The following is an 18,829-nucleotide window of genomic DNA, read 5'->3' on the forward strand; positions in this document are numbered from 1 at the left end:
TCAGCCAAAGAGCCAGAACGGATATTTTATTTACCAATGTATCTGGAAGAAAAAAAACCAAACCCACCTACTGAATTCCCTTCATTCCCTGAAGTCATAGTTCTAGTGATAAAATTTTCTTGCGGGTACATATATAAATAATCCTCAAATAGAACAAGCAGAGAATGTACAACTTTCTTAGAAAGCACAAAACACCAGGCCACAGGGCGGTGGAACCGAAGGCATGTGGCTGGCCATCCCTTGCTGATGGTTACATCCTGTAAGCGAGCAGTATAAGGCTGGTTGCGTTGTGTGACATTTCAGCACTACAGGGATTGCTGCCTCTTCTCCAGGCACTTCTCGATATCATCCAACACTTGGACAGCTGCTTTTGGAATACGAGTCCCTGGGCCGAACACATTGGTAACGCCGGCTTCATACAGGAAGTCGTAATCCTGTTCAGAAAGTAATTTAAGATTTATTTATTAAGATAATAGTGCAACAGAAAATCGATAAAGAACTTCTAATTGGTGTGTGCTCTATCCTGTGTGCTGGGTCTGAGAAATTGTTTGAATTATTGTTGTTGTACATGCAACAAGTCCCAGAGAGAGGCAGCGCAGCATCAAGGGAAACGGGAAAAATACGGTAGTTAGGAGGTGAAAAAGAAATATTTAAAAAACATCCAGGGGAAAGATTTTATTTGTTTAGAATCAGACTGATGTCAGATCATTGGAAAATATTCACAAGTCAACTGGATGTGACCCTGAATAACCTAATCTAAATCTGATCTAACTTCGAAGTTTGAAAACACTGCTTTGAACAAGGGCCTGGACCAGATGACTCCCCCTGGTCTCCTGCAATCTAAGTTACTCTAATTTTATGATTGTCCTGAGATTTCAAAAAGACGTGGGAAGCAGTTATGTATTCTCTCTTACTTCTATATAGGATACATTTTTCAACCATGGGTTAGTAGCATCCCATTGAGAGATACTGGACAGAACACAGTTTGTCTCCTAGAGAAACACTACAAGTTTTGTTTAATTTAAAAGTGTGTCACTCCTGAACACTCAATTGATTAGGAAAGGAAGAAGTCTGGGAAAAGGGAGTAACAGGAGGTTTATAGACAGAAGATGACCCCAAAGGTGATACAGCCAGGCAAACTGTGGATGAGCTAAGGAAAATTTTAAGACAAAAGCACAGATCTGACTGCAAGGGAATGCAACAGACAGTTCAACAGTTTAGGGGAGAGCAGAGGGAATGAGAGGCAACACTGAGGCTTGATGACGGGGAACAGAAGAGGCTAAACACTGAATGAGATGTGTAGCCTATAGGTGTTGGGACCCGCCAGGTGTCTTGTCACTAGATGTGGCTCTTCCGAACTATTACTGGAAGTCATAAAGTCTCTGAAGAAAGGAGCTAGCCTTTACCAGTAATGTGCAAGGTACTGGTAATCTGAAACAACAGAGCATAAAGAACATCTCCCTGGGGGTAATCTTTTCACAACACAACTTAATATTCCATCCAACAAACACTGTAAGTTAAACCAGGACACAGTGTACAGAAAACCGGATCAATGAGACCCGACAGCACTCTGCAACCATCTTGCAGATCTGCGCTGACCCCGGCAATGGTACACAGCAGCCTTCAGCACTGTAAATCCCCTCTGACATGAACAGAATACAGGAAATGGCTAAAAACAGCACGGACAGAAATAAAGCAGTCTCCTAGTCTTTATGAAAATGATGTTGACCCGTACCTGAGGTGGGATGACACCTCCACATATGACAAGAATGTCTGGCCGGCCAAGGGCGTTGAGTTCTTTGATGAGTTCGGGCACAAGAGTTTTGTGACCTGCTGCAAGCGTGCTCACGCCAACGCAGTGCACGTCTGCATCGACCGCCTGCTGGGCCACCTCTCGAGGCGTCTGTACGGAAAGAGGATTACGGGACAAGTAATAGCCCCAGCCTGGCTGCTGAACAAGCATTAGAGGGAAAATCACTGCACTTGAAATACATTGGACACCACTCAATCGGTCATACCTGGAAGAGGGGACCTATGTCCACATCAAAGCCAATGTCTGCAAATCCTGTAGCAATAACTTTGGCTCCTCTGTCATGGCCATCTTGACCCATCTTTGCAACAAGTATACGAGGCCTGCGTCCCTCACGATCCGTGAACTTGTTAACTCTGATTGAAAACACATATTGTATCATTGTAAGTCACTGAGAATCAATAGAATTATTTCCACAAATAAAAAAAGCACTGGTTGCAACTGTAGCATCAATTCTGTACCTCAAAGCAAAAGATCTCTAAGTCATGGCTAGTCTGTGTACTTGGCATACTATGTCAACATTCAAGTTATATGATCACTAACTGATTTCTTGTAATCACTATCTTGAACAATAAAACGTTCTTTTTTAAAGAAAACCATTCCACTACTTTTCTGCTTTGTAACAGACAAAATACTGAATTCTCTGAGGGTTTAATGAGCTGAATTACAGCTAAACAAAACACACTTTTTAGATTTTAAGAATAATTATGACCAATTATTTCAAAAGTACTTGCATGGACACAGGCTATAGAGACAGGTCCTAAACATCATACTGTGCGTCATCATTCACCTGGCACAAGTCTGTGCAGAAGAGGATCACTGTATCCCCCATTCTGTGCACTCGTCCCATGGCCTCCCTTTTTCTGGTTAGTGGCAGTTCAGATTTCTGGTGAGTGAAAGTGACGGTGTAACCACAGCCTCAGAGATTAATCTTTCATCTTACTTCTCATTATCCATGTAACACCAGTATCACAGAATCACAGACCAGTGGGGGTTGGAAGGGACCCCTGGAGCTCATCCCGTCCCACCCCCTGCTTGAGCAGGCACCCCCAGAACAGGGGCACAGGGCCGCGTCCAGGCGGGGGGTGGATGTCTCCAGGGAAGGGACCCCACAGCCTCCCTGGGCAGCCTGTGCCCCTGCTCTGGCACCCGCACAGGGAAGGGGCTTGTCCTCATGTTCAGGTGGAACTTCCCGTGTTCCAGATTGTGCCCGTGGCCCCTTGGCCTGTCGCTGGTCCTTGAGTGGGACACTAGGAGAACCACTTCTCATAAATAAAAGGGGTATTGTTTTTGGTTTTTAATATCGTACTGTTCTGGGCATTCTGTTAATGATGGAGTTGTCTGGTTTTGGTGCGCCTTGAAACCATATGCTGACCTGGCTGGGAGAATCGCTGTATGAACCCAGTGCCGTAGTTTGGGGGAAAGAGTGACTCTAGATAAAGCATTTATCAGCACAGATTTGAACAGCCTCAGGAGAGGATTCCAGGACAGGAATATGCATCATGTAAAAAGGAAAAAAATAAGAACTTGGGCAGCTTAAAAAGGGAATTATGTCAAGAGAGCCTGAAGAAACAGACTGACAAAGCTTCTGTTTGAGAATGTACAGGGGTTGGGCCTGCCTCTCTATTCCTAAGGACTGCTGAGAATATCAGCGAAGCAGGTACTGAATTGATTTGTGATATCTTAAAATGTTTTTCTCTGTATTGTCTTCTGTTTCCATATTCTTGTTTTCTTACTTCCTCACCCACAGGCTCCTTCCCAACAAAACCAGTTCTCGGTGCTCCGAGCCTGCCAGGCTCAGACCACCTGCATTACTGCAACAGGGCTTGGTTTAAGTGTGGGCAAGTGTGAAATCACACTTCTGATGGCCTGGGCAAAGGTGACATGTAGTAAATCCAGTTTCATTACCATGTTTACTAACTGGCACACATGATCTTGGACATAAAGGCAGGTATGTAAAAATGGGAGATACATCTTGATCCTTAAGGAATCAGTTCAGTTCAGTTTCATGTAAATGCATAATTACAAATACTTAAATTTAAATTAAAAAATGATGGTGACATCCCCCAGCACAACTACTTTCAAGTCAGGCTAATTGCGAAGCCATCGAGTATGTCCTTTTAAGACATCCTGTAACTCATTAATGTATAAGCCCCAACACGGCAGGGACTGATGAGCATCGATGCACATTACACCACCACCTGCTACGGCAGTTCAGTCTCTTCACCCAAGAGGACAGCAGCAAGGGCAGAAGCTGAGAAAAGGCACGAACGGGCACTGCTTTCACACATACTACCATCTTCTGATGTTTTCTCCCTTGTGATACGAGTAAGTAACACCCGTAAACTGGAAGCTGTATGTGGCTATCCAGGCAGATTTTAGCCTTACAATTTTAGGAACAGCAAGAGTGAAGTTGCAGGGGTGCCTTATGGGCAGAACAAAGCCAGGTTTTGCAAATATGAATTGCTGGAAATATCTGTAGAGATTACTATTAGAGGTCTTCAAAAGAAGCAACCCAATGTATGGGGATTTCAGGCAATGTTTCTCAGCTTCTCAATCTCACAGCTGCCTAGTCTATTTGGACAAAATCCTCAAATCGTAACATCACCTCAGCAGATTTTGTTTGCAAGAAAATACAAGTTCAATTAAGTTTTGACTATTCTCTTCTTGCACTTATTTCTTGCACTTATCTTCTCATTCTGCTTACAGGGAGGAGAATGACTGTGCAGATCTTTTGTTCTGGGGATGTCATTCAGGTTTGGGGAACGCTTTTTTAGGGCACGTGTGAGTAGCACATGTATCTAATGGATTAAATATGAGACTGTGTTCGGCTTCCTGGGAAGCTATTCTCACCTATTGATGGCATGAAGAATTTCATCACTCTCTCCAAACTCCTGGCGATAAGCTCCGCTCACCATTCGGTCACTGGCTTTATGCTCCCCAAACACCTTCTTCATGGCATCTGTTATTTCTCCAACAGTGCACCTAAGATACAGAAATAAAGTATTAATGCTATCAGGAGGCTTATATGAAAACAGAATACAGAAATCACTGGCAGTGGCCCAACTATTTGCCTTGCTGCAGGACAAATTCATTTACACTCGTTTCCCCTTTGGTGCTACAACTCTGAACATCTGACTCACCCCACTGTCATCCACTAATAGATCATGCAAGAGTATTTTTCAATAAAATACTGTTTGGCTGATGTAAGAAGTGATTTTACAAGTTGCAAGGCAATGGGGACCACTTCATGGCAAAATATTTCAGGAAACTTAATCAAATTTTCTCAACCGGGAATATTTTGGGGCTCGTACTGCAAGATCTTGCATTTGGACTTGTTACTAAAATACAAAATACAAATCAAGAGGGGGAAAAAAAAAAGGAAGAACACACAGAAGAGACTGAAGCCTAACTTTTTAACTGTTTTGTTTGCCTTTCCCTTGTTGTTTTTATTTTAGAATTTCTTCTTCTCTACTCCTGACATAGCTCCCTTATCCACCAAGATGCGGAAGAATCTGGGAGATTCATTTACATGCACATTACATGCTTTGTTTGCTACTGGAGACACTGTGCATGTTAGAAGTAATACACATTCTACTGCTGCAGCACAAGTTCTAGAAGTAAGCTAGGATGTGCTGTGTTCTTGTACAAACATCAGAAATAACAGCCTCTGTCCCAAAGCATTTAAAAATCTCATGCTTAATGGATTCCACCTTTCTGTGTAAAATCTATAGTGCAGACTGCACCAAAAAACCCCAGCGCTGTGCTCTAATTACAGTTGAACCCCCAACCATATACTTGATGAGAGGAACCTGCTTGGAAGGGAAAAACAATTCATCTGTGGAGAAAGATTCCACACCTCGAGTACTGTGTTCAGGTTTGGGCCCCTCAGGACAAGAAGGGCCTTGAGGGGCTGGAGCGTGTCCAGAGAAGGGCAGCGGGGCTGGGGCAGGGTCTGGAGCACAAGTGTGCTGGGGGGCGGCTGGGGGGGCTGGGGGGGTTTAGCCTGGAGAAGGGGAAGCTGAGGGGAGCCCTTCTCACTCTCTGCAGCTGCCTGAAAGGAGGTTGTAGCGAGGTGGGTGTTGGTCTCTTCTCCCAAGTAGCAATTGATAGGATGAGAGGAAACGGCCTCAAGCTGTGCCAGGGGAGGTTTAGGTTGGGTATTAGGAAAAATTTCTTTACTGCAAGAGTGGTCAGGCATTGGAAGGGGCTGCCTAGAGAGGTGGGGGAGTCACCATCCCTGGAGGTATTTAACAGAACGGTAGATGTGGTGCTTGAGGACATGGTGGACTCGGCAGTGATAGGTTAGCGGTTGGACTCGATCATCTTAAGGGTCTTTTCCAACCTTAATGATTCTATGAAAGAGCAGTGCGGCTAGTAGCTCCATCATAGCAAGTTTCTTACATCTGGTATGAAATTAACTGGGATTCGGTACTGTGTAACAATTTTGGAGGTATGATACTGAGCTCCTGATGAAATCTTTCATCAAAAATATTTTGATGAAAATATTTTAGTATATGCTTGGATAGGAACAGACTAGAGAATTTGTGTATACTAAGAAATGAATACAGCTTGCTGCAAACTTTGTCAAAGGAAAGAAAGAAAAATACTGCTCTTATAAAACGCTTCAGAATTATGCTTAGAGAGACCAGACCCCATCCATTCAGCTACTGCTCAGCACATTTCAAACCCCTGGAATTCACATTTTCTCCTGTCATATTGCATTTAACTATAAGCTACTCTGAGGCAAAATAAGGTTAAGCATCCTCGAAAGCTTTTACAGAAAAGTCCTCAAAGGATATTTGGACAAGATACAACTTCTAGTCCACACTTGTAGAAGGGGATGGCCAAACGACCTGTACTCAGTTTTCCTTCTGCTATTCACAGCTTCAGTAGCTATTATCTGTTTCCTACCGTATGCAGTGTGCCACACATCCAATGTAACAGAAAATGGATTTCTCCTGTATTAACTGAATCCTTCAGTAAATTTCAGAGATGTCACGTTACTGACACAGTCTTGGACACTTCTTGTCATCACTCCACCCCCGCTTTCTGGATTTATATTTTTAAAGTTTCCTGCTTTTATCCATTTTCTTCCTCATCACACTAAGTAGTTCAGATCTGGATTTATGAGGATCATAGTCTAGAAAAGCAGCTAACGCAAAGTAATACCAAATTTATAATATCATAGAATCACAGAATTGTTTAGGTTTGAAAAGACCTTTAAGATCAAGTCCAACTGTTAACCTAACACCGCCAAGTCCACCACTAATCCATGTCCCCAGGCACCACACGCAAAAGTCTTTTAAATACCTCCAGGGATGGTGACTCCACCACCTCTCCGGGCAGCCTCTTCAAATGTGTGACAACACTTTGGTGAAGAAGTCTTTCCTAATATCCAATCTAAACCTCACCTGGTGCAACTTGAGGCCGGTTCCTCTCGTCCTGTCACTGGTGACTTGGGAGCAGAGACCAGCCCCCCCCTCACTCCAGCCCCTCTCAGGCAGCTGCAGAGAGCGAGAAGGGCTCCCCTCAGCCCCCTCTTCTCCAGGCTAAACCCCCCCAGCCCCCTCAGCCGCCCCCCAGCACACTTGTGCTCCAGACCCTGCCCCAGCCCCGCTGCCCTTCTCTGGACACGCTCCAGCACCTCAAGGGCCTTCTTGTATCTGTATGGCTATGTGTGAACAGGACTTATCCTGATACTTTCTTTGGATTTATTTATTAGCAAGGATTTAGAAAGCATTAGTTATAAAGCAAACTGTCCACGATTGCACCAGAAATCATTGACATCGCTATGTAATACTCTTAATTTTAACAGCACCTGTAAGATTTCAGAAAGCTTAGCAAGCACTACCTGAGTTACAATAGTTCTCAGACCTTACTCCTATATAATAATTTTTTTGTTTTTAAGGACATCTAAATAACCTTATTAAGATTACTGTTCTCTGATATTACTAACAAAAAAATTGAAAAGTAAACTGCATAAGTGCTAGGTTAAGAGACTGCACCAAGGTTACAAAGCAAGTTTGCAGCAGACCTATATCTATGAACACTGACTCCCTCTCAGAGTGCTAGACCTCACAGACTGCAGCCTGATGCAGATACATCCCACGCATAAACATTGACAACTTACGCCTGTGTAAACACTGCCTGCTTGCTGAAGGCTTACAGTGGCATAATATGTGTCCTCCCTTCTAGAGAAAACTAAGTTTAGATCAATCTTTCTCCTCCTTCTCTTTTGCAGAAGCAGCATCTGAGTGTAACTTCAGTATTAAATCAAAGTGTAGCACACGTAGATATAGCTGTATTGTGCTTTTCTGTTCTTATTATGTAAAAGGATGAATGAAAGTTTCATGTAATAAGTGAAAATAAATGGTTTCGACTATCAATTTTATTGAAGAATAATCTGGTGGCTAGGATTAAATTTTTTTGTGTACTGCACAAAATACGTAACATATCTCTCTCTTCCGCAAATACTGCTTCAGCAATCCCTTTAGAGTATTTTGAGAATTCCGCCCCAGGTCTCTGCAATGCTTTAAATCTAAAGTTCCTAAGTAACAATAGAGTTCAGCTTTTAAACGACTCATGACTTTTTTCTTACTATTTACCAGTAAACAATTAAAAAAGAAATAATATCCCTGCTTAGTCCTGCTGCATCAGTGGGTGCCATCTATGCAGCCACAGTGGAATAGCTCCACCTGGAACCAGGAAAACAGCCTCTCTTCTTAACAGGAGAGGAAAAGCATATTTTTAATGATGATTACACTTTTCTTTAATCAGCTAGTCGTAACATTGGACAAGTTCCTTAAAATCTGGATATATAAAACCCCTCTCATTTCTGCTTATCCTTACAGCAAAACTTGGTTCTTGAGACAATCATTTTCACTTCATTATTATAAAACTTATGTAGCATAAGCAACAATTCTTATTATTAATTTACAGTTTTTTCAATGCATGCTGATAAAAACCTACTAGACAATTATGCAAAATTGACAGAACAGAATTCACTTTGCCTTTATTGTATAAATTTGCGTTTCCTTCACATTTATCTTGTGTGGAACTGCATGGTCTTTTAGCACCCTGTATTTTGGGATAGCAGGTAATTTACAACCTAATCTGTGGTTTGAAGTAAATTTAAAATTTTGCAGTGGAGACCAAAGATAGCTATATTTACCATTTTTGTGTTGTATTAGCCTACAGCCCTTACAGCATGTCTTGTGGCAAGGACAGCATGTTTGTACATAAACTACAGCCTGCATCCTAGGAAATTCTGCACTGCTCAGAACTACTGTCAACCAACTGTGCTATATCAGAGCCCTCAACCGTTCAGAGATTCCCTGAGCCTCCTCAAAAGCAGGGAATTTCCAAATAAGAGGAGCCTGGCTCTTTGCTAAGCTTTTGGGCAATACAACAAGGGACGAAATACAACCACAGCTGTGATGGCCAGAGAGGATATCGTTCAATTCAGTGTGTCCTACTAGGCACAGGATCTATCTCCGCTAGCAATCTGTGCTATGACGCTCTCCCAGTGGTTCACAACCGGCTGTAGATGCTATGCTGCACAAATACAAGCTTGAAGAAAGAAAGTCAATGACCATAATGTGCCTGTTAGGACTGTCACCTTCTGTCTGCTCAGTCTCACACTACTGCCGCTGCTTGTCGGCATTTCACCAGTAACAAGAGGTAGCACTGAGTGGTCAGGTGACAAAGTACCATGAGGACAGAGACTGGTCAGACAAAGAAGCAGCTCTACGTGCTACATTGCACTTTGTGCCTTCCTTTTCCATCACTCATAGCGGGCACAGCAGGAACAGCAAGTCTGGAGAGGGACAGAAAAACAGCACCGCAAATGAAGGAGATGAGGAAGAACTTAGCATAATCTGTCTCATAGCCCTACCCAACTACCCCCGTTTTCCTGGAACATGGCTTCTCACGAGAAAGGAGGCACAGAAGGGAGGTAGTACTGTTCCTATTCCCTACCACCTTCAGCCTGCCTTATTACTTTGCTTACAATAATAAAATGACTTTTCTACTTGCACTTGTCAGCGCTGAAATCTCCATTTTAGTCCCTGGAGTCTTTTCCATAGTTCAGTACTGAAAATTCTGTGCTACTTCTTTTATTTCAATTGAGTTATGTTACCTGACTTCATGCTTAAAACCCATCATTTTCCATTCATTAGGAGACAGGCTTCTGTCACTCATGTGCTGGTTATACTGGCCTACTTGTCTACTACCAGTAAAGGATGAACGTGATCACTCGAAAATCTTTTCCCACGTTGCCCTTAACAGAAGGGCTCCTGTAAATGTTCAGAGACCTCACAATCCTCCTTCAAACACTCTTTATCAGATGCCATGACAACTTCTCTGTGTGGTCATGTCCCACACATAGTTTTGGGGCAGAGGTAGGTTTTGCATTTGCAACTTACAAAGCAGATCTGCGGTCCATTAATGCTTTTACAAGTAATAAAACCAAGGTCACCAAGGAGAGAAACTAGCAGTTAACTGGTCAATTTTGATACAGAATATATGAATCCCTGGTGAATCCAACACTCCCCTCCCGTGACCTTTACAGTTCAAAGACAGGTGTAAACATGCTGCTGGAAAATTGTTACAAGCTCCCCGTGGGAGAAAATGTATCAAAATATGGCTGTTAAGTGTTCATGGAATGGGAATGAAGGAATTTGAGACATCACAGTAAAAACAGGAGAGCGTCCCAATAAGGAGAGAATTTGGTTTGCTCAGTTTTGGGGCATTTAGTTAATTAAGGAACAGACAAATAGGGCACCAGAGGGAAATTTTTCACAGTGAGGACAGTCAACCATTGGAATAAACTCCCCAGGGAAGTGGTTGACTTGGCCGCGTTGGACACCTGCAAGAGTCATCTGGACAGGGTGCTGGGCCATCTTGTTTAGACTCTGCTCTTCCTATAAAGGTTGGACCAGATGATCCCTGAGGTCCCTTCCAACCTGGGATTCTGTGATTCTATTCTCGAGACTGACGCTTACTTCCAATTCTCTCCCCTGTCCAACAGGGGTGGGGGGAGTCAGCGAGCGGCTCTGTGGTGTTTAGTTGCTGACTGAGGCTGAACCACTTTGAAGCAGGAATGAAAATAGTCTTAAAGCACCTTAGGTGAAAAAAGTAATTGTTCCACTGGACTCGAAAGGATGACTCACTGCTCTACTCAAGAGCATCTTCTACATCTTTGCCTGACTAAGCAAATGTATTTCTCCTTCAGTCAAAAAATGCTTTCACACCAATCTGTGGTGCAAGAAAGGATGAAGCAACAGACCATGATAAGACTGTGAATATCCATTTTCACACCTCAGACACTTCTTAAGCTCCCTGACCTATGAAACAGCAGGGTGACGGAGAAACCTAGTTACGTCCTGAAACTGGTAAGAGTCTGAGTTGTAAACAACACGAACAGCAGAATTTCATATGACATTCTTTGTAGCCATACTGTTCTTTGTGAGAAATTAAAACACAGCCTTATGAGACACTAAAATGTAACAGTCTACGTTTCAATGCCAGCTGTGGCCATCTTTCACTTCCACCTCTGAAAACAAATGGAAGACACCAACCTCACTGACATCGTACCCAAGAACAGTTAAAATGTGAAAACAAACCACTGACTTTTCAACAGCAGTTGGATATTCACCCCCACCCTCAATACCTTGAACGTGCTGCTTCCACTGCAAGCGCAAGTAAGTTGCCTTCCCCGGTAGCAGCACACTGTGTTAGAGCAGCGAGACATTGCTGGGCTGCTGCTTGATCTCTGCTAGCCTTCACCTACAGTGGAGGAGAAAAACATGAAGTTAAAACAAACATCAAAGTGAGCTGGGAAGTCAGGCTTGTAAGACTTTCTGATTTCAAATATTAATTCTGAAGGCGTGGAATTGTCAACTGACAATACATGCTATATATTTCAACGAGATCAGAAGTAAAAAGGTATCTCAGACCTTCAAACATGTGTACAAGCCCATGAAATAACTCTAAAACCATTTTATCTACATTTTTACTAATTATGACGGTGGATGTTGATTTCTCGTTCTATAACCCTCTCCCTTAATAGCACTTGACAAGCTACACCAAATAGTCCGAGCGATTAAGAAACGTTATGTGCTTTTAGAGCAAAACATTGCATAGCTATTTTCTCTGATTTTCCGAAATGCAAAGTTCTCAATTTTGAAAGGTTAGCCATATATTCATGAGACTATCTGAAATACAATGATTAAAACCAAATGAACCTAACAAAAACATTCGTTTAGATGCCAATATTGTGTTTCTGCCAACCTCCAAGCAAAGCTGAACAGAAATCTAGCTTCCCTGCTAAAGACTAGAGTGGATTCTCAGAAATTTGCAGGTCAAGTTCTTGGCAAGCCACCTTTACTCAAGTTCTATCTGCAATTGTAAGAATTTTCATTTTTAAGAAGGCAGTTCCCACCTTATTAATCTTCTCGATCTGCTTGCTACGGACTGAAGTATTATCAATAGCCAGAACTTCGACTGTCTCCTCTTTTTCTAGCTGATGCTTGTTTACTCCAACAATTACTTCAGACCCTATTTCCAGTGGAAACACCAGAAACTCAGAATACATTTGCAAACTACTGTAAAAAGACACAATATTAATAGGACAAGAAAACTTTGAGCTTTACAATGCAGTGCTTTGCTTTATAACTATATATATTTCAAATACTTAAAATTTGTTCTTTTAGGAAGGACTTAAGTCTGTACTTTCCATATTTTAGGATGAGAGAGAGGATTAGCTGCATCAACATTCAAGTCAGTGAACACTGGGCCAGAGAGAAGATTTCAAATAGAACAATACTTACCTTACAAGCTGATTTAGTAATGAGTCACCAATATACGTTAGCTATTTTTCTCTTTTTAAGTTTACATAACCTAATCTCACAGAATTAAACTGAAATGCTGGTCTCCTGCACTGCTCTGCATTTATTTTTCTGATGTACCAGATAAATAAGAATGTGGAGCTCCTACCTAAAACTACTCCATGTGAATAAACATGAATTTATCATGCTGGAAAATTGTATTTTAGCTTTCAGCCAGTATGAACTTAACAACCATTTCTATTTGCAGCGCCTGATAACATTACTACACTCTTCAAAGCAACATGAAGTAATTTACCTTGGGGGAGAAAACACAGAACTTGATTATTATTCTTTACTGGTTTTTAATTAGAGACCTGCTTCAGATTTTCAAATTTGAATTCAATTTTGTTTGGAGGATCCAAATCCTCCAAACAAAAAAATTCATGTAACTTCTTTCATGTTCAAGTTATCCCTAGTTTCTGTTACTGGACTGCTACTGGAATGCAGACTAGAGCTATGAGCACACATGAATACACATCTCCACATATAGCTGCTATATATGTACACATGCATATACACATATATATGTATCTCACAAAGAAAGACCTGTATCCGAGATGACTGCATTGGGCAGCTCTGAGGCAAAGCCAGGCATTTGGCCAGATACATTCAATATCGCCACCTGCTGGCGGTCATGCTTTTGAATTCAGGAATCGCAGTTTCAAGTTACTATCAGAAAATAAGCAATTAACTACTAAAGGCCCAAAACACTCCTTTAAAATCGTCTTTCTAGAGCTTTGTCTAATCTAGTCTTAAATATGTCAAGCAAGGCTGTTTTCATACTGGTACTGCTATCTCTTTCCAGAAGCCTTCACTGACATAAAACTATCACCGATTTATCACTCAAAATATGCTACTCTTAAACGACGAAGGAAAAAAAAAAAACACTGAAAAAGTGTGTAAAAAACCTTTATACAATGGTATTCTATTGGCAGTTTTCCTCCTCTTTCATCTCCCTGCTCCCTACCCGAGTCAATCCTGGCTTGTCTTCGAGCTGCACACTCTTCAATACGAAGTTTGGGAATCCCCTCGGCGACAGCTTTGGCCATTCCACCCATTTCTTCTATCTCCTCAACAAGCTGAGAAATTAAGAGGATTGAGAAACTGCATAGTAACAAGGTTCACAAAACGAACTTTGCACTTGTACTACCACCCAAATTGTTATTATACCTATATATACAGTCCTGTGCTCTAAAAGCATGTTTCCTATCTCCTTGTCCCTGACTCCAGGTTTTGGTATAAATTAAGAGACATCTCAAACAAAAGACTATTTTTGTTACCAGAACTCCATTAATTCAATAACAGTGCATGGCATATTGTTCAACCAGTAACACCCATGGCTGAAAAGACTTAAAATTTGAAACCTTGACTGTGCACCGATTTCTGTGGGGCAACCAGCCCTTATGGTTACATGTATGAAAATACAAAGAAACTGAAAAAAGCCATGGTCAGTTCTCTGAAAAATATGCCCTTCAAAGACATTTCTCAAAACTCCTATACCTAAAATTCTCCCACAAAGCATAAAAGGTTATGCAAACTGACCTTTAAAGCAGCTTCATAGACATCGTTGGTGAGGCACTCCATGAGGTAAGACCCCCCCCAGGGGTCCGCCACTTTAGGAATACCTGACTCCTCTTGAATTATGATCTGCGTGTTCCGAGCAATGCGAGCACTCTTCACCGTAGGTAAACCCAAGGCTTCATCAAATGAATTTGTATGCAAAGACTGTGTACCTCCAAACACTGCAGCCATTGCTTCAATTGTAGTACGGATAACATTGTTAAAGGGGTCCTGGAAGGAAAAGGAGGGCTCTGAAGCTCAGCCGTTCTGCCACGGGGCTGAGGCAGAACATATATATCACGTATGTTCTGTCATATCTGTTCAGTCACACATATACTACTGCAATGAAATGAATGCAAGATTCCCAATAGAAACACTGTAATCATAACACAAGCTGAAAAAGAAAACCGTCAATAATAAACATCCAAACTGATATATCATTTATCAGTATCTCAGATAAAAAAATTAATCCATAAAGAAAACCAAAAATATCAGTGTATGAGTTACAAAGCAAAGCCATATTTACTGGTGTTTCAAAGAACTTCATGAACCCAAGTTGGAGAGGATGGAACAGGTAGTCCCGATGTCCTCCATCCTGGGATTCCTGAAGCCTTGGAGGAGCAAATAGCATGCCTGACGGACAGGTTACTAGTCAAGATGTGTTTTCGAACTAAAAGTGCGTAATATTTTCATTAATGACAGCATTACACAAAGGTAGGAATTACTGTTGAAATTTGCTGGTGCTGTAAGATTGAAAGATATCTATGGGAGAACTGGGATATCAACCAAAACAAACGGATAATCTGGAGTACAAGGTATAGAAACAGAGTCAGCATTAGAGAATATAATCTCAGCCTTTAGGTCAAAATTTTTATCTGCTCTTTTCATACATCTAGATAGTTGAGTTATATATATGTGCCTTTACAGTCAAAGAAGAATTGTCATTATCTCCAGAGGCTGAGTTGTGTTTTGAGATGGAGTGAAGATTCACCCACTGCATCTTATTTCATTTTATTATTAAGGGAACTTAACAGTAGCTCGGACTGCATACCTAATTCTTGACATGCTTAGTTCGGGTTAAATGTCCCCAAAATAATTAAGGGTTACCTATGTAATATGACCTTCAAGAAGGCAAAAGGAATCATGAGATCTGTGAATTAAATTATTTTCCATAAAGAAACTGAATTAATATCACTATTTTACAAGGACACGGTAATTCTACCCATACTGGAGTCTATTTTTGGTTCGAGTATTCCATTTAAAGAATTACAGGAAAAATGTGATTTGGATAAGCAAGAATGTAAAACCTAATTTATGAGTGGATACCTACCTAAAGGCAGGCCAAAGGAAAATATACTTGTCCTTTGAAACCTATAAGGAGCAAACACTGGTCACTGAGGAGCTATATTAATGTTTAGGCAGGAGGGCTATGGTCTGGCCAGAAATATATTTACACTGGACACTGGAAGATGGTTGATCATATTTTTTGTAATATTAATATTTTGCACTCATACAATACTTTTGATTGGAGGTCCTGCAAAGGCTACTGTTCAAAAAAATTCCATTGTTTTAGTTTTAGTGCATTCCTGCAGTGTAAGTAAGCATTACATTTGCTCTGAAAAAAAGAATAAAACCAAGGCAGAGAAGTCAAACAACGATTGCAATCACAACCTAAAAATAAAATGAAATAAGACCTAGAATCCAGCTCTGACCTCACTTGAGAAACTACATATCCAGTCTAATGATTTATTTTCTTGTTATGAAGTGATGGAACTCAACAGGAAAAGGAGAAAGTGCACCCAGTTTCAAAAGAGCAGGCAAGCTGTAACCATTACTTCGCTCTTCAGCAGTGAGAGACAGGGGCATGAACAACTCCCTTGGATGCTCAAACGAACTCTCAAGCCAGTGACCTTGAGAAAAAAGGAGTCTCTACTTCCTTATTCAGCTGCATTCTGAAAGGATAACTTACAGGACAAATCCAAGAGAGAGCTTCATGTTCATGCACCTCTCTGCAACGCCCTCTCTAGTTAGTAGGTTTGGATCCTATTCTCAATTCAGTATCCACCAGACTGAGAGAGCACATGCTTAAGACAATGATTCCAGAATGAAAATGAAGCCAGACAATGAAAAATTAGGCACTGAGACTGCCTACCACCATACTGGAATCCTTTTGTGAATCCAGTCTCGAGACTCTAGTTTCTGCCCTTTACCCAAGTGGTACAGGGCAGTCCAGAATACTGAGGTATTTCTTAAACCAGCATTTTGGGAAGCAATGCTGCTAGCACGCAACAAGACTCTTTGTGTTGCGTAAGCAAAAAGATGTATCCAGTGCTAGCATGTGCATTCGTCAGAGTAAGACAGGTTGTCTCCTTCAGAAAGCTACATTTTTATGAGTAAAACCAGCAGCTCCCTTTAAGATATACACCATGAAAACATTTAAATGAGGAAGCTGATGACAGTCCAATTTCTGACCTGCTCAGTGAGTGACCAGCCCGAAGTCTGACAATGAGCTCTCAGCAGAAGAGATTTGGGATCCTTGGGCTTAAACATTTTCTCTACCAAGTGAGCCCACAGCCTCCGCCCAGCTCTCAGCTTAGCTATTTCCATATAGAAGTTCATGCCAATTCCCCAGAAAAAGGAGAGCCTGTAATAAGAGCACATGAAGAGGACAAAACATTAAACCATTCTAACAACTCTGTTTCAGTAAAGGAGAAGTCCTACAGCAAGGCCTCCAATTAATTTACTTTTACAGATATAACCCAGACGTAAGATGATGGGAATGTTCCTGGCCACCAATGCCAATTGCTACAGAACGACAGACATTCATGCCAGTGAACTGCCACCAAACAAGGTGACTGCAGGCAAACTGCCAGAGACAACGGTCCCTGGAGCTGCTAAACTGTCCCCAGGGTCTGTTTTGGGGGAGCCCTAGGTCAAGCAGTGTTCCAGCAAGTCACTAATACAGACAGTGACACTCCAGTGCCAGGGAATGCTCCTGGACACAATCGACCAGTGTATTTACACCCACAAACTACTAACCGTCAGATGACATTACATATTATAAGCATGCTTTCATCCTTTTCCTGATGTTTTTAATCAAAATCCAAATTAAACATCAGTTCAACGCTGGATAGCATATCAGGGAACAGACTGATCTACTTTCTCCTACTTACGGCTTCTGTGATTTACAAATGTAAACTTGCATCGTTAAAGCCTGTGAAACTCATTATACTAAAGATGTACTTTTAAAACAGTGAATTAGCTACTGAAACAATTTGCCAAAGGCTCTTACAGATTCTCCATCACTAGAAAGTCAGAATCTTTGTCTACGTGATCCACTCTGATTTTAACACAGATCTTGGAAACAGGTTAATTCAGCTGACTCCTACAGATTGAATATGAACAGGCTACGTGAACAACGCCGTTTGGTTTTCAGACTCGCCAAACAGTTAGGGAATTTGTAAATCAACTAGACCACTGAAACTGTGATTCTGCTTTATTTGGCAGTAACTATACAAAAATACAATATTCTGCTTAAAATTAAATTTTATTTTTAGAAAATTTGCTACTGTAAATTGAACTACCTGAACTTGCCCTTGTTAAGCGTTTTTCTCCAAATATTTCAAAATACTACTAATAAAAAAAAAATTCAATAATGCTATAGTATAAAAGAACTGTGAGAGCTCTTGTTGCATTCTGCAATCCTAAAGCTACAACTGTATTAGATATAAGATCTTAGGGATCTTCTTGCTGACCTAGAGACCAGCAGTCGCAACAGGCCGTGACAATGCTTGGGCTTGTGCATGAGCTTTATTCAGTTTATTAGCATAGATGTAGCCTAAGTGTCTGTTGGACCAAGTATTTTCCTACTGCTGAAACTGTAAAAAACCAAAACCAAACCTATCTACAATGTGAGCATTGCCAATATTGCTTGTATGTGCAAAAATACTGAATTTGATACTAAACTCTAGAGGTTTTACCAAAAGTGAGTTTTACACCTGCAAATTTCTTTAGCTCACCTTGGTGCAAATTCATCAATGGTAAGGCCAGCTTTAAGTCCAGTTCTGCAGTACTCCAAGCCATCTGCTATAGTATAAGCTAATTCCAGAATGGTATCGGCTCCTGCCTCTTGCATATGGTATCCGCTGATTGAAATAGAATTAAATTTTGGCATATACTGCAAAAATAAAAGACAACATGGTATGACATTGGAGAGGGGTTGGACTAGATGACCTTTAATGGTCCCTTCCAACCCAAACTATTCTGATTCTATGACAGAAGAAGAGGGGAGGATCAGATAACTGTTCTACCAACATTTACAATCTATTCTTCGTAGACTGCAAATACAACCCACCTCTACTGAACAGTGTTTGCAGATGTACACTTTACGTGCTTTTACCTTTCTGCACTATTCACTGTGCTTAAACCATCACCCACCATGATAAGTCTCCTTCTCGATTACAGGCTGTGTTCCAGCTCTCCAATGAAAACGCAGCTAAGAAAAAAACTGGTAGTACTGAACTTCCACTCATCAGTTCAGGACTTCATTCCTTTCATTATCTGCTTCTCA

At 41.3% G+C, this 18,829-nt stretch overlaps 1 protein-coding gene across 3 annotated transcripts in view; it reads right to left on the reverse strand.

Annotated features, from left to right (window-relative positions):
• MMUT (methylmalonyl-CoA mutase) overlaps window positions 1-18,829 on the reverse strand; it is a 24,189-nt gene continuing 5,360 nt past the window's right edge. For all 3 annotated transcript variants that reach the window (XM_064448217.1, XM_064448218.1, XM_064448216.1), the window contains exons 4-13: window positions 18,279-18,436; window positions 16,732-16,903; window positions 14,242-14,490; window positions 13,667-13,778; window positions 12,255-12,370; window positions 11,484-11,599; window positions 4,664-4,795; window positions 2,019-2,166; window positions 1,736-1,903; window positions 1-434 (exon numbers count right to left, since the gene is read on the reverse strand). In XM_064448217.1, coding sequence (XP_064304287.1) covers window positions 306-434; window positions 1,736-1,903; window positions 2,019-2,166; window positions 4,664-4,795; window positions 11,484-11,599; window positions 12,255-12,370; window positions 13,667-13,778; window positions 14,242-14,490; window positions 16,732-16,903; window positions 18,279-18,436 — 1,500 coding nt within the window. In that variant the 3' untranslated portion in view covers window positions 1-305. The remainder of the gene's footprint in view (window positions 435-1,735; window positions 1,904-2,018; window positions 2,167-4,663; window positions 4,796-11,483; window positions 11,600-12,254; window positions 12,371-13,666; window positions 13,779-14,241; window positions 14,491-16,731; window positions 16,904-18,278; window positions 18,437-18,829) is intronic.

The sequence above is a fragment of the Phalacrocorax carbo genome, chromosome 3 (genome assembly GCF_963921805.1).
Source record: "Phalacrocorax carbo chromosome 3, bPhaCar2.1, whole genome shotgun sequence".
Lineage (NCBI taxonomy): Eukaryota > Metazoa > Chordata > Aves > Suliformes > Phalacrocoracidae > Phalacrocorax > Phalacrocorax carbo.